Raw genomic sequence first — 15,702 nt, 5'->3', positions numbered from 1 at the left:
ATGAATGTTTCGGAACATTCATGGTGTAGCTTCTCATTCTACTAGCTGACATGTGTTAACTGCTTGGAGACATACACAGGCCACCACGCTGGAGCCATTCCTGACACTGCCACCAGCCACCTCTGCAGGAGCATGCATCCTTCACAGACTCATTACTGGCGACTGGAAATACCAGGTTATATAGCCTCCAAAGGCTGACCGACCTCACTGTGAAACGAAGTAGATTGGGAGCAACCTATTAACACAACTCAGTAAAGGTGTGGAAGGAATGAAGGAATGTCCACAAATGGTAGCTTCCTAAGTAGTCACAGTTAAATGCACCAACTGGGGAAGGCAGCCCACTCTACTGGATGACCAGCAAATGTCAAGGATCAAAACAGTTTAGCTTCAGTTTCTCCTTTAGGAGCTTACTTTAGAAATCAATTTTGAAAATTAAGGAAGAGCTAGACAAAAACAACAACAAAGAAGAACAAAGCAAGAAGTGGGATTAGTAAAGCCATGCTTTTGGAATGTTTTAATTGTACGATGTTTAACAAGTAATTTAACTTGCTAGTTCAATCAAAAGTAGCAATAATTAATCCTAGTTTACTGGGGTTTTTCTTTAAGCTTCATGCCTTAAATGTCTTAAATTCATGCCTTGAATTTGGAAAAGAAAATAATAAAGCAGGAATACACAAGCTCCAGCTCCAATTACACTGTTCATATGTTGCCACCAAAGAACAACTTCAGTCTCATACATCTTCCCTGAAGTATAAACCGAAGATGTGCTGTAGAAATTCAAGGATAACTACACAGTCCTAACAAACAGGTTTTGGTAACACAAAGTGACACATTTCAGTACATATTCATAAGGGTTGGGGGTTATTATTGGGCTGTAATTGCAGTTGTTCTAACACCTAATAAGCCATGGCTGGAAAAACAAAGGCAGGTTAATTTGTGATTTCCTCTACTCATTCAGAGGCAAATTAAGTGTCAAACAGCTAATACAGAACATATTTCATTTTATGAGATTTTAATTTAATTCTGCACCATATCGTTGATGCCTTAATGTAGGGTGGTTTATCTAAGAGGAAGAGCAATTTATAAACCTCTTTCAATTGAAATCTTTAATGATAGGATACGATAGCATAATTACAGCAATGCCTGCTAGTCCTACTATATACATAAGGATCTGTCAGCAATTCCATCATAAACATAAACCCTTTTTTTAGGGGTTTATAGCTCAAATTACGAAACTTAGCTCCAGGCTGAAATTTGGGATACAACAGTCCTACCCATCAGCACTTAAACTACAGGAAATATATATGGAAATACATATACCTCTTTTGAGCTGCAAGTATGTAAGAGCCCTGTAACACCTGAAAAATTCCTCCTTTCCCTTTTCTTTTTCACTTGGCCATTGTTCAAGGTTATGTGCACACATTGTAGGTATCACGCGGACAAGGCCCGTTCCATGCTTTTTCTGCACTTGTATTATACCTAAACTAATTCCACGAAGGCTTGACAGGTTCTGGAACACATTTCTAAGAGCTTGGATAACTGGAATGATGTCATTTTCTTCCCCCTTTTTTTTTAAATTTATATTCCACACACACACACATTTGAGAGCATTACGAAGCTGAGGAGAAAACCACCGTACAATGAAATCATTGATAAAGCTGCGGGTAAACATTTGTATGCCGAGTGGTGTTCTTGCTATTTTATCTCACAATTCTCAACTAGCTTCCCATACCCAGTTCTTATTCCTTCTTGGATGTTTGTTAGGACAGCAGTTCAAGTAATGGCTCCAAATGATCCCAAATCTAACGCTCCTAAGTCATCCCCATACCATGCTCTGTAAAACATGAATAACTGCTGGGTGTTTACCTCATACATACACTGAAACATAACCCTGGGAAGTGCACAAACGTAACAAAACCAACATCTCCAAAGAAGCTGTTGGAGTCAGTGATCGGCTCCTCATTCCAATGGTGATGCAAACCAAATGAGCAGAAGAATCGACAGAAGTTAATGGAAAATTTAACGGCTGGTATCAAGGAAATTTTGACTTTAAAGCTTGGGCTGATATCAGAGCGTATTTTAAAGCAGTTGCCTGCAGTCATATCCCATCACACCAAGATCTCCTCACCTCTAACAAGCCTCTGCAGGGCCCAGCTGAATCACGGCTGCCCCAGGGGGTATGGCGGGGAGCATGGCGTACAGTGCGCAGCACGTTTCCATAGAAGGGGCATTGATTTTGGCATCAGAGGGGAGTACCACTGAACACCAAGTGAGGCATTTTCAGCACCTTTTGTGCCTCTCAGAAATTCTGGCACTTTTAGCAGCGTAGGCTGCTAGTCTCAATTTCCCATAAAACAACAGAACAGTTTGGGTTGGAAGGGACCTTCAAAGGTCATCTCGTCCAACCCTCCTGCAATGCCACCTTCAACTAGATCAGGTTGCTCAGAACCACATCCAGCCTGGTCCTGAACATTTCCACCATCTCTCTGGGCAACCTGTGCCAGTGTTTTACCACCCCCACTATAAAGAACGTTTTCCTCACATCCAGCCTGAATATCCCCTCTTTTAGTTTAAACCCATCACCCCTTGTCCTAGCACAACAAGCCCTGCTAAAATGTCTTTCCCCATTCTTACAGGCCCCTTTTAAGAACACAATGGCCACAATAAGGTCTCACCAGAGACTTCTCCAGGCTGAACAAGCCCAACTCTCTCAGCCTTTCTTCATAGGAGAAGGGATCCAGCACCCTGAGCAATTTTGTGGCCCTCCTCTGGACCCTCTGAAAAGGTCCATGCCTTTCCTGTGCTGAGGACTTCAGAGCTGGACACAGGACTGAAGGTGGGGTCTCACCAGAGCAGAGCAGAGGGGTAGAATACTCTCCCCTGACCTGCTGGTCACGCTCCTTTGGATGCATCCCAAGATAGGATTCCCTACTGTCACCCGAAGTGGGGAACAGTGATCTACCCACCCAAAAGCCTTGCCTGCGGGCACAGGGTGCCATGGCATAGGCTGGGGTCATGGGGCTCAGGCTTCAGAGAGGGCTCAAGCACAGCCAAGTCGGGTCCCACATGGCACAGGATCCAGAAGCCTCCATGAGGACTCACAGGCAGTGCCCAGGTTTTGGGGGACAGTCCTTCTCTGATGTAGGTTAAAACACCTCCTGGGGCATCCTACCCCATCTGCCTCACACCAAAGACAAAAACAAATTCCTCACTAACTTCAGAAGGAGCAAGATCACCCCCTCCAGCTCCCCAAAACATCCAGCAGAACATTCACTGCACCATAAAATCTAGGATGGCCATATGCTGACTGTCTGAGCCTGCCACCTTCAGCTTACAACTGCTTTTAGCAGCAAATTTAAGCATGGATTTGAATATGTTTTATGATGTGGTTGACTGCGATGTAAATAGCGATGCATCAGAAGAACTCTTGAGGAATAAATCACAAGTTTCTGTACTCTCTATAAATACCCACTTTTCCTCTAATGCCTGAGAAGACTGCAACACAGATTGATTACTTACCTCAAGGCAAATCTGCTCTGAAATTACAATGCAGTAATAGAAGACTGACCCAAAAAAACTGTGAGTAAAATATTGTGTGTGTACTTGGGCATGTAGTTAGGATTGTTAATATCAATTAATTCTGCTCACAGAGGAGGACTTGTTTTAAAACAACTTCATTTTTCTTCTGCATATATGTAATTACACAGCTGTAACTAATAGCCATAGCACAGCAATCTGCCATCTAAACAACTAGCATTATTCTTCAAAGTATTACTCGTGCTTTTCTTCTTGTATTTTCTCAGTATGAGGGGTGATTAGCAGATATGATTAAATGTATGTATCAAGCCTTTTAGCAAAGTACCAAACCCCGCTTTTCGGCTCCATTTTTAACCGTATGTAGCAGTTTCCCGGACATAACTGTTTTATTCTGCAATGCTGATATCTGTCTCCCCACAAAGAATAAGATAATATTTATTTCTACAGGATTTCACCACTACCACCCTTTTCTAATGCACGTTATCACTGGTATTCATTTCTTTTATCTTTGTGTAAACCATGTGCTCTATCACATTTGCCATTTTGTTTGGGTGACAATCCCATCAATCAACCGATTGCCTGTGTGTGCACACAACAGGGACTAGGAAAATTTACCAAAAATTTCATTATGCTTCATAGCAGTCACTGGGAAAACAAAATCGTTGGCATGAGAGGGAATTTTAGCCGTGAAGAATCCCAAGCCTAATACAGACAAAATACACGTTTTGTCTGGCTGTACCTCACAGGGTTCAGCACTTTCTGATTTAGTATTTATAGAACAACAGCACACAGAATAAATGTCACCAAAACACAAAGGTAACACTTGCCAGACACCTATTATATCAGGAATTCCTCAGGAATCCAGCCTGGATTTTGCTTCATGAACAGATAACTTCAATGCTTTCCAGAAGTAAATCTTGCCCTCCAGCAAGGCTGGCAAAGCACTCAAGGGGAATTGCTCTGAGCACCGCAAAGGTTCATATACTTGCCCGTTCTTCTAGGGTGAAGCAAAGGGAACCATTGAATACTCACACATGCAGAGGAGGAATGGGAGATGGTTCGTAATGGTAGCGCCCCTCATGATGTCTCGCATCAATAGGTACAGGAGGGTGGAATGCTGGGAAGAGGTGAGGCGGATCTGAAAAAACAAGCAAGGTTCCCAGGTCTGAGTATCTCCAACAACTCTTTAAAAACAACATTCATAAGGACTAAACAGGCATTGAAAAACATGTGTCAGCAGTGCCATGGCTGCCGGGTCGCGTTCTCCTTCCCTGCTGCAGTCAGTCAGGTCTGTCCAAGAGGACAGTCTGGCCCACAGTGTTTGCATGAATACGTACTTACTAATTTCAATATTCTCTCTTTACAGCTTAAATGGAAAGGGACATAAAGAAGTCTTCAATAAATAATTATGTGCCCATATGTGAAGTGTCAGATCAAAAGGACCATAAAGCCTTTCAAAAGCATTCCTGATTTATTTATTTTTTATTAAAACAAGAAAAAAAGAAATCGTCCCAGGACGAAAAGCCTAAGCAGAGAATACAATACAACAAAAACCCTTTATGTCCTCAGAGGTGTACACACAGTCCTGCAACAGAAAAAACTGAAGCGGCATAATGAGGTATTACTATCTGGAGTAAATCAGACAAGGGAGTTAAAAGGAAAGGCAGTTGGGAAAGGCCTTACTGGAGATGCTTAACTGTGTCACACTGATGGCCGCATCCAGAGGAACGTGCCTGAGGACAGGAGGACTCATTTCACACACCATTCTTAATGGGAAAGGTGCTTTCTTTATCCCCATCCTGCAGTAAGCTCCCCTGCCCCATCTCCTCCAAGGCTTCCACAGGACAGTGGGTTTGCAGCTGCCAGGGCTCCTGTTCCCTGCTGTTCTGGGAAAGCCTCAGTAATGAGGCTGACAAAAGGGGGAACGTGCCCCTGCTGCCCCACAGGCTCTGCCCCACCACTTCTGCAGTGGGATTGCCTCCCGGCTTTGGAGGACACAAGGCACATGGACCAGAGCTCTACCTATCAGCACGCTGGTGCTACTTGTGTGCCCAAAAGAGGTTAGTGTCTGTTTAGCTGCTCAAAACAAAAGCGATGCTGAGCATCTCCAGTGGCATAAACCAAACTGATCCTGCCCAATTATTACCCGATTGCCACTTTGGATGAAGCCATGTGTTCATCCCACACCAAATATTTAGGCATACAGATATTAGGTCATGTCACGGATATATTAAAATGCTTCTAGAAAGAAAGCTTTAGTTATGCCCTACCAGTAAAACCAAGCCTATTTTGGGTTTTGCCTGCTGAATCCTGATGTTATCTTCTCCTTGTATTTCCTGCCTTTTCTACTCAGCAAAAATGCTATCCTCCTTTTAGATTATCTGTGAAAGCAGTTCCCTCATGCCAGCTAGAGATGGTTAAATACAAAAGCATTTTTCCTCTTGGTGTTCGCCAAAAGTTCAGTTGGTTGTTTTGAAGTGGGAGAAAGAACAAGAGGAACAAACCTCATGGTCCTGAGGGAGTAAATGGAGGAGATGAAGGGGAAATTGTGTAAATTTTGAGGAAAAATTCCCACTATTTCAGGAAAACCTGGGAACATTTGACACAGCCTGTTCAGCGGTATGGCTGGATTTTGTGAAACATCACCAGCATGTGATCAGCCACAGCACATTTCTGCCACTTACTGACTCAGGGCTTAAGGCTCCGTCAATGAAAAAGAACTGTGGCTTACTGCTAACTTACAATAGCTTTAACTCTGGTTCTGCTGCACCAACTGGACCTTCGCATGCAATCTACAGCAAGCTTCTCTAAAAGAAAAGGTGGGTCAGAGATGACCAGGTACCCCTGTGAACACACCATCATCACCAGAGCAGAAGATGCTTGCTTCTACCTTCTGAGACACATTCCTCACAAGCCACCAAGGTGCAGAAGGGGGAAAAGGGGCATGAGAAGTGTGTTTTAGCACACCCCTCCCACCTGCCCTGTTCCATGCTTCACTGGTATAATGAGACCACATATTCTGTCACCTCTGAGCATGTCAGACAGTACAGGCTCCAGCCGGTCAAGGCAAGCAATCCCACTGGGGATGCCAAACCTCCTCAAAGGCCCACCCTCACCCCCAGCCTGAGCACCTATCCATTAAAAACAGTCCCAATATATATGCAGCAAAACACCATTTAGCCCTCCTGAATGTGATTATCTACCTTTCCCTACCTGGGAAATAGAAAACGAGTATTAAAAGGCCCAAAAGGGTATTCCTCTTTGCAGGGCCTATGCAACACAGAGCACCAAAAAGCAGTATTTAACACATGGGATATAAATCTTGAAGAACACCTTTTGGAGTCCTCCCACATTAGGCTCCTTTGTGTATCTTAGTTGCATCTTGTTTTCAGTTTCCATCTGGGAAACAGCCATACTCCATCACAGCACAGGGAGCTGTCTCTGTCAGCCCTGCACCGACCAGAGCCAAGCTGCATATCAAAACCCAACATAATTATCCATCTCACAGTTTATTATTTACACATGAGCAATACAGCTGGTGAACATCATAACTCAAGTGTATGTGTAATAAGTTACCACACTGTAGCCATCTCCTGTTGCAACCCTTAAGAAAAACCACATGATGACTTTTCCAAAGTCAGGCTAAAACTGCTGAAGCAGAATAAAGTGCCACTAAACCTGGCTACCTCCTATTTATCATATAATTTCCTGACTGATGGTTCCACAAACCAGCTGCTAAGTGCTGTGTACTCCACTGTCAGCAGACTAACATGCCAAATGGGAGACAGGGAGAATAATGTGCACAACTAGTGGGAGTCAATTTTACAGAGGGAATTCAAATTCTGCTGCGTTTGGGTCAGCCCTCAACACAGAGGCAGTAAATTCTACGTGCTTGGGGGTCCAAAACCACTCCACTCAGAAAAACATTGAGTATTTATATGGAAAGACTCTTAGATCAACCAGAGATGTGCCAAAGCAGCCATCAGCCAGGGCTTCACTTGAAACTCCATAAAAATGTAATCACTTGACATGTATTTATATGGAAATACACAGTAAAAAGTTTGCAAAGCAGTAATTCAGGCTGTAGCTAGTTTCACATTGCTTGTTCATATCCCACCCAGTAACTATTTCATTGAAGGCACCATCAGGATATTACAGTTACATTCTGCCACTATTATTTATGCTGTAGCAGAGTAAAGAATGAGAGAGAGTGCTCACAGGACAGAATTGAATCTGGACCTACCTGACTCCCGGCTGTGAGAGATGCTCTGTCTATCTAGAAAACCAGGGGGCAAATTAGTGTCAAAGACAGGATACTATAATGACATCTTAGGGTTTCTCATTCAAAGTGGAAAGACAAAACTCTCATCCTTAGCAAAGAGGAACTCCATTCACCAAAATGGATCGACAAACTAGCTTCCTATACTGCTAGGAAAGCTATTTACCACCATTTCTAACTTCTTAAAACTTCTGGCTTAGTTGCAAATCACCACAGCGTATGCCAGGCAGTTTTCTTACAGACATTCAAAGGAAACCATTACTTTCTGGACCAATCCTTCAACTACATCCTTGCAGAGACTCCCTGACCTAAGTACAGGAGTCAAGGCAGACAGATGCTGTTTATGTATTTGGAGCCCTCAGTTCCAATTCAGCAGTAGTATCTGGTTCTTTGCTTGAACGGCACTACTTTCAAGAACTTGTAAGGATAAGCCAAGGCACTGGAACTTAAAACACATTCTGCGTGCACTGCTGAACTCAGTAGATTGTGCTGCCTTCTGCATTCTCTGCTGCCTACTACTGTAAGCTTCTTTTGGATGCTCTCCTGTCTCCTGCATAGCTAACAGGGTCACCTCAAAACAAAATGGGAGATGCAACTGCCTGAAATGCTACAAACTCATCAGTTTTAGCACTGTCAGATTTTCTGGGAAATATGTCAATTTATGCTGACTTTTTGTTGTGCTAAATGTGCCTTTTTATTTCTTCTTCACGAATCTTTCTTGCCTTCTTAAAGAAAGTGAATAGGATCATCTGTCTCAAATTACAATCATTCCCATACAGGAAGAAAGAAGAGATCTACCCTTGTTCCCTGAAAGTCAGCAGCCTAGGGCTCTACTGCAGCATCAAGGGAAAGAAACAGAGAAGTGACAGGTATGGTCCTTGCTGCTGAACAGCAAACCTGAAGTCTGATGAGATGCAGCAGGCAGAAGCGATTCACTGCATGACTTGGTGGAAAGGTAGATGCCAGCTGCCTCAGTGGTGCTGTGCAACAGGTGGAGACAACAACAAAAGAGGCTGGGCTGCTCCAAAGCTCACTGAAGTTACGGATAACTTTTCTGTAGTCTCTCAAATAAGCCTTACTCAGTTAGGGTAAGTCAAATCACTTAGGGGACCCCTACATTTAGAAAGTTCACCTGTGGAGATAAGGCTAGGAAAACACTCTGCCCTCAGCTAACCCACTTGCTCCAGCTCCCTGTGATCCCTGCCAAACCCCTGAGGGAGATGGCTGCTGAAATGACAGGCTGCATTTCTCAGCCGTCAAGAAAACATCTGCTACCACTGAAAATGCCTGCATTGACTTGAATGCACCTGGTGTGGCCCCGATGCCTGCATCTCTGTCCTGAGAGCAGGGCAGGCAAACACAGGGCTCAAGCCCAACACGGGAAGCCCTCATCAGGTTTGTCCTCAGGACGATCATCTTACCAAACTAAATGCCATAACTGAGCCAAGAGCAAAACTCTATCTCAGCTGCTACCTCATTTGAGGTGAAATCTCCTTCCCGCCTAAATTCATTGTGGTCTTGATGCTGAACTCGGTGGTACCAAGCTTTCACACCAGATGTAACAATATCAGGCACAATACAGCCTCCTGCTAATGTCTTTTCAATACACAGAACAGTTTTGAAGCGTTTGCCAGCAAACTTCTACACTTCCTTCGGTTCGTAAGCTGATCACCAGATGGGAATTTTCTAATACTCAGGTCTGCAGAGTCCCTAAGGGCACCACTGTTTCTTCACATACATTTGCTTCAACCGATCTGAACTTAATGGTATTGCAAGGTTTTATGGCAAGAACTAGGCTCCTTTTTGCCAAGCAAAGATCTTATTTTGGATTTCTCTTTAATTGCAGCATACATTATGGCTCACTAACAGCACATGTTGTGTTTGGGGGGGGGGGGGGGGGGTTAGCTCTCTTTCAAAAATGGGTGAGTTATGTTCTCTATGTACGCTCATACAGAGGCTTTAATCAGGAAGAAAAATGACTGAGCCCCAGCCACACATGAATGCATGCACTTAACTTTGTGTGCTTTGAAGAGTCTCCCTATGGTGGCTGGGGTTTTGCTGCTTCAGCGTGGCTGGCTGCCATCTGAAGCACTGCTTATTTGTAAGCTGATCATCCACTGATGTGCTACAGCCAGTTCTTAGGAGGCTTTTTGTGTTTGTGTGTGTCCCCATGTGTCCTTGCATGCACACGCACGCTTGCAGTGCGGCAACCATCGTGTTGACATGGATGTGACTACTCACCACCTGACTTCACAGACGAGGAGATTTTAAGTAGGAAAAAGAAAAAGCCATGTAAAAATGGGGGGAAAAAAGCGGGGGAGGGGGGAATAAATGGATAAAGCCAAGAAATGGGACAGAGGGAGAGAGAGAAAAAGGATTTTTAATTGCCAAGCCCTCTCTGTTTCAGTAACACCAATGTTGAATGCGATAACATACAGTAGATATAACACTTTAAGATAAAAACACAGTCTTCAATCAGATAACATCCCTTCCATGTGTCTGTGTGTATTAATGATGATCAGACTTCCCCTCCCCACCCTTTGCTTGTGCTTGCACACAGCCTACACACTAATCTTAGAAGTGAACCACAGGAGTTCCAGGCCAAAACCTCACAAAGTAGAGCACAGATCCAGCTCTGTGCTTCTTGTTATGGCTGAAAAATAATCTGTACCTTTGTAAAACCATAAATGGAGATTTAGATCCCTGCCATCCATTTTATCACTTTTCAGTTTGTAAACTTAAACACCTTGTGGGAACATGTTTTATTGTTTTTAGTAGTTCCACAACAACCATTGTGCCAAACACACGAAGGAGGAGCAGTTATCGGTGTGCTGGAACAAAAGTGGCTGGAAATGATTTCACCAGCTGGCACTGAGAGATCCTTAATATGCCAAATTTGCTGCAGGTATTGGCTAAATAACTGCTGGATTGATTTTAGTTTGAACGCTCTATTATTCCTCCCAGTCACTGCACCTCTCCTGTCTGAGGAGCAGGACTGCCTTCTGGAATACTAACTCTACTTCCACAAACCCATTCAACTGACTCCAGGGCTCTCTGCTGTTTACCCATCCAAAAAAGAGAAACAAAAAAGCTGTAAGAGACAGACTCGCAGGGTAATAAATATATTTATTGCATGTACAAAATACCTTGGAGTCTCAGAATCTTTTAAGAACATCATTTGTGATTCATCACAGCCCAGTGACTTAAAAATGACTGTTTCCACTGTGATGGACTCACTGGTAAGCGAAGAAAGGACTCCTCGTGCAGTCACGAGCCTGCCCGATGAGCGGGGTGGGCACAGCACTGCCACCCCACGTTCCCCCCAGGATGCAGGCTTTTAGAGCAGGAAAGCCAAGGCACTCCAACAGCACAGTCTGCGCAAGAACAAACAGGAAATTGCTGGAAATGCACCAGGAATATCCCACACCTCAGTAGCTTCTCCAGCCAAACAACACTGACTGCTTCACCCAATAAGCAACCTTAGAAAACCCTCATGAACATGAGCAATGGTTGCATACAGCCAGCTCACCAGCCCATTCTTTCAGAAGACAATGACAAGACACCTTAACCTCATCCCAATGTTACTTGGAGGGAAAATTGCTTCCTCTGCCATGGCTGGCTCTTAGTTTGGCACAGCTCCTCTTTTTTATAACCTCTGGATCCCATGCAGCATTTCTTAACAAACTGAATAATGTGGTCTCTGCAAGAAAATGACAAATTGTCCTCTGCCAGGAAGCTGACAAAAGAAATCCCTCCCCCCACTACCTCCAATGGGCTCTGCAGTGAAAAACTAATTCAGCTTCTGCCTTGAAACACACTTGCTGTTGCTGTTTTGCTGCTGCTCCCCCTAACTTCTCATGCCACCGCACATCAGTGCATCCTCCACTGCTTAAAAAATCCTCCCCGCCAGGAATTACAGAAAACAAAACAAGCATCCATGTATAACGCTTAACAGCCCCAGAGAAGTGGTTTCAACCAGCTGCTCTGGAATGCTTCTGGACTTGATGATCTTAAAGATCTTTTCCTACCTATTCTATGATTCTAACTTTGATTACACATGTGTGTGAGGGATCAAGGCCAGGTTGGACGGGGCTTGGAGCAACCTAATCTAGTGGAAGGTGTCCCTGCCTGTGGCAGGGGGTTGGAACTGGATAAGTTTTAAGATCCCTTCCAACCCTAAATGTTCTATGATTCTATGATCACATCCACAACATCTCCTCCTCTATGAGCAGCAACTAACTGGATCATAACCACAACATATACACAACTTATCTAAACCTATGTACATGCGCATACCCATTGCTGTAACACACAGCTAATTGCAGGGGCTGGAGGTGAGCTACAAAGTAGAAATTAATGAAATGAAAAAATATACAAGAAAAAAAATGATCCATGCTGGAGAGAACTGAAGGAAAAATCTCACAGCAAAACTCTCCACTCCAAACTACTCCTAAGCAGAGGTTTAAGGTGGGTTTCCTAACTAGTGGGAACAAGGAGCTGACACACAACAGACTGCTTATTCCCTACGGCTCAGCAGAAGCATTTAAAAGCTCTGCTATCAGCTCCGTGCATTAACTCAGCAATGACAAATACCTTTCAGGTGCAAACATAAGTTTGGCTAAGGAGAGGTAGCAAAGCTAGAAACTAGAAAAAAAAAAAAAACAAAAACCTAGAAATATCCTTCTATTGATGCTGATTTGATGTGGGAACAAATAAAGACAAATCAATGAGCTTTGGTGATATTCTTATCAGCACTGTGAGTTAGTCTGCAAACGTTATTTAAGGGATGCTTTGGAGACTTGTGTACTCTTCTGCGTATCAGACTCATGTTTAAAAGCTATCTGAAAGGCCAAACCTCAGTTAGGTATCAGTACACCATGATGAAGATCACTGTAGCTAAACAGATTTCCAGCAGCTGAAGGTCTGGACGAAAGGGTGAAAGACTTGGAAACAGGTTGTACTTAGCAGCTTTGATGAGAAATTTCTGGCATGACAGGAATTGAGAGGGAAAAGTATAATTAGATCAATTACATCTATTTTTAGATATTAAAACAGCTCAGATTCTATGGGATGCACAATCAGATGAACACTTGGAGAGATTTCTTTTTCCCTGCTGTTCAACCTGATTTTTTAAAGTTTCATCCAAACATTCATAATTATTTAGCTTCTCTCTGCACCGTCCTTAGCAATTACTCTCCTTCTGTGGTGTTTACACTCTTCAAGCTCTTGCAGATGAGCAGACGGTTATCACGTGTGCCGTCAGGCCACTCAATAGTATACATTTATTGCATCCTTTAATCTCTATGTTCATATTCTAAATTAATCAGTCACTCGGTTTTGCTCCCTGGGTTTCTTCCAGCTTGGGAGCGATATATAGTTGTCACCCTTGCACTACTGGATATGAGGTTTTCATGTAGGCTGACATGACACTGTTCAGGAAGAGGAAGCCTTAGAAATTTATAATACAAATAACCTATTTCTGCAAATTCCTCTTTCCAGCAGGGGTATGTGTTTCCTACACACAGTCTCAAGTAACACTACTTTTCATCTTCCCACTATAAGACAGGGCCTTCACCACGTGGCAGTGACCTACCCTACTATTTCTAGTAAATATGGCACTACTCAAGCCAAGCAAACGCAACACAAACTGACTCTTAATTATTACTTCTTGACATTGCTCAATATTTGACTTTAAGATGTTTTCTTCCTCCTTGTTCTCTGATCCTCCCTCAGTTTCTTTGAGAGTTTCTTCCCTCAGTTTCATTTTTATGCTTTGTGTTTCAGATCATTACTGATGATGGAAACTATGGCAGGTTCCCTTAATCTGCCCTATTGACATGTGTTCTTAGTGCTCATTCAGCCTATGTTTGAGAATGTCATATTGCCAATATTCCAGTCAATCTGAGTTAGCTTGTTCTAGTCACGCTTTGAGGAAAGCATTTCTAACAAAACTTGCCACAGTCGAATTACATTACTTCCCTGTGTCCCAGTGATAACATGGCGATATCCTTGCTGAGACACCGAACCTCTCCAGTGAGAAGTGCCAATAAAGAACTACAACAACAGCATTTTGTCCACTATTTCTTGAAAAAGAGTGGTTCAATTGCCTAAAACTGCTCATACTTTACTCACCTCTCTAGGGTTTTGCTTATGACAATATTTTTAAGTTTGTTTAGAGAAAACTTCTTTGTTTCCTATTACTCAGAGCATGAGGGTATCAGCGCTAGATACAACAATGCTTTTTTCGGGTTTTTAGGATTATTGTTAAGATCCCCCCATTTGCTTTTCCCCACCAAAGGCCTTTTTTCTCTACAGCATATGGGAAGTTCCTCACAAAGTCGTATCAACATGTTCACAGTCATCCCCTCTTGTTCTCTGCAGACACAGTTGCAGGATCTGGCCTATGTTTCTCTTGCTCTGGGAACTAAGTGTTGCTTACCAAAAGCAGTCAAGCCTTTACATCACCCACTTACAGCTAGCACCACCGCTATAAGCAGGTGCCCCACTGAAATGGGATAAAGGGCACGCATGTCAGATTACCTGTTTAAAAACACAAGTCAAAAAAGCCTCACCTCAACTACTGCTCATGGCTCTTCCACCCCCTGAAGACAGCCCTGAGTTAGCAGTGTGAGGTGTCAGAAGCAGATGCTACATCAGAGCTGTGGAGTAGGAGCACGCAACTGCAGAAACGGCATCTCCTGAGCATTCCTGCCCACACTGCTTCCTACATCACGGACCGATGGGTAGTTCCAGCCTCACCAGGGAGGAAAAACACTCCCATTAATGAGAGGAAAAAAAATGGAAGAACAAGAGTTCTGAACAGGAGGAGACAAATGGAGTGGCAGACAAAGCAGTCCATGGCATTAGCATGGCAACAGCACAAAAGCAAACTCTCCAGGGCAGTTTCCATCTTTACCTCAGCTGTCTACTGTGCTTAGCACAATAGGGCCCCAGACTCTAACCTTTTTGGCTCTACCATAATTGATTACAATAGCATCACTTTCTCCAGCCTCTGGTCCAGGCAGACCAGAGAAAAGATTACACTACCTGCCTATGCACAGCTATGCTCTTCAGCTTGGCGATTAAGGGATAAGATGGGATAAAACATAGGACTAGGTGGAGCACAGTCCCACAAATATGAGAGAAGAGGGAAAGAGTCATCCTTCTGCACCCCTGGGCGGGTAAGGGGGCAATAAAGAGGAGGTTACTGCTTTTCATTCGTCTCTTTGCATCCTAGAGGAGAAGCCAAGAGTGCTGTGGGGAGACAACAGGAGCCAGAAGACAGGAAAGATGGCCAAATGAAGATAAGGCACCCACATCACCATTCCCTGCCACACAGCTAGATACCAAGAGTTTCAATGGCCTCCAGGGAAAAGTCACAGAAGAGAAATGTAGTAATGGTCCAAATGTGTAGAAACCACTTACAGACCAGGAAATTCCTAGACTGAAAGTTTTGGGAAGCTGGGAGACTGCTCGGGGGCAAAAGGAGAGGAGAACCGCTTGCCATGTTCTTACATTAACTCCTGCGCATCTGCTTTATGGTCACTGCTTGGAGAGGATACCAAGCCATACAGACGTGTGGTGTGGGTCAGTGCGGCCCCTCATGCTCTGCATACTCCTGGCACGTTCCACAAGGCCAAGATATCTGCAAACCCCTCCCCCTGACCCTCAGCCATCACCTCACCATAAGCAGTGCCCAAGCTGCGGGACTTGGGCCCATACAGCTCTGTGGCACAAGCAGGAAGACTTCCCAAGCCTGTAAAAGCCCATCTTTCAGCTGTATGTTTGCACAACATGCTACAAAGGAGACGGTAATAAAAATAACTTAAGGTATCTGTCCCCTGCCTATAAAGACACAACACTCCCTTCTGTGTTTCCAAGTATAG

General features: G+C 43.7%; 1 protein-coding gene across 7 annotated transcripts in view; it reads right to left on the bottom strand.

Annotated features, from left to right (window-relative positions):
- The window catches only part of GLI3 (GLI family zinc finger 3), a 209,277-nt gene that overhangs the window by 91,236 nt on the left and 102,339 nt on the right, over nt 1-15,702 (bottom strand). For all 7 annotated transcript variants that reach the window (XM_061464657.1, XM_061464660.1, XM_061464659.1 and 4 more), the window contains one exon: nt 4,570-4,675. In XM_061464657.1, coding sequence (XP_061320641.1) covers nt 4,570-4,675 — 106 coding nt within the window. The remainder of the gene's footprint in view (nt 1-4,569; nt 4,676-15,702) is intronic.

The sequence above is a fragment of the Pezoporus flaviventris genome, unplaced genomic scaffold (genome assembly GCF_033815535.1).
Source record: "Pezoporus flaviventris isolate CSIRO_AGI_PZ_B2104156 unplaced genomic scaffold, CSIRO_AGI_Pfla_v1 ptg000037l, whole genome shotgun sequence".
In the NCBI taxonomy this organism is placed as follows: Eukaryota; Metazoa; Chordata; class Aves; order Psittaciformes; family Psittacidae; genus Pezoporus; species Pezoporus flaviventris.
This window is presented reverse-complemented; position numbering and strand designations above follow the sequence as displayed.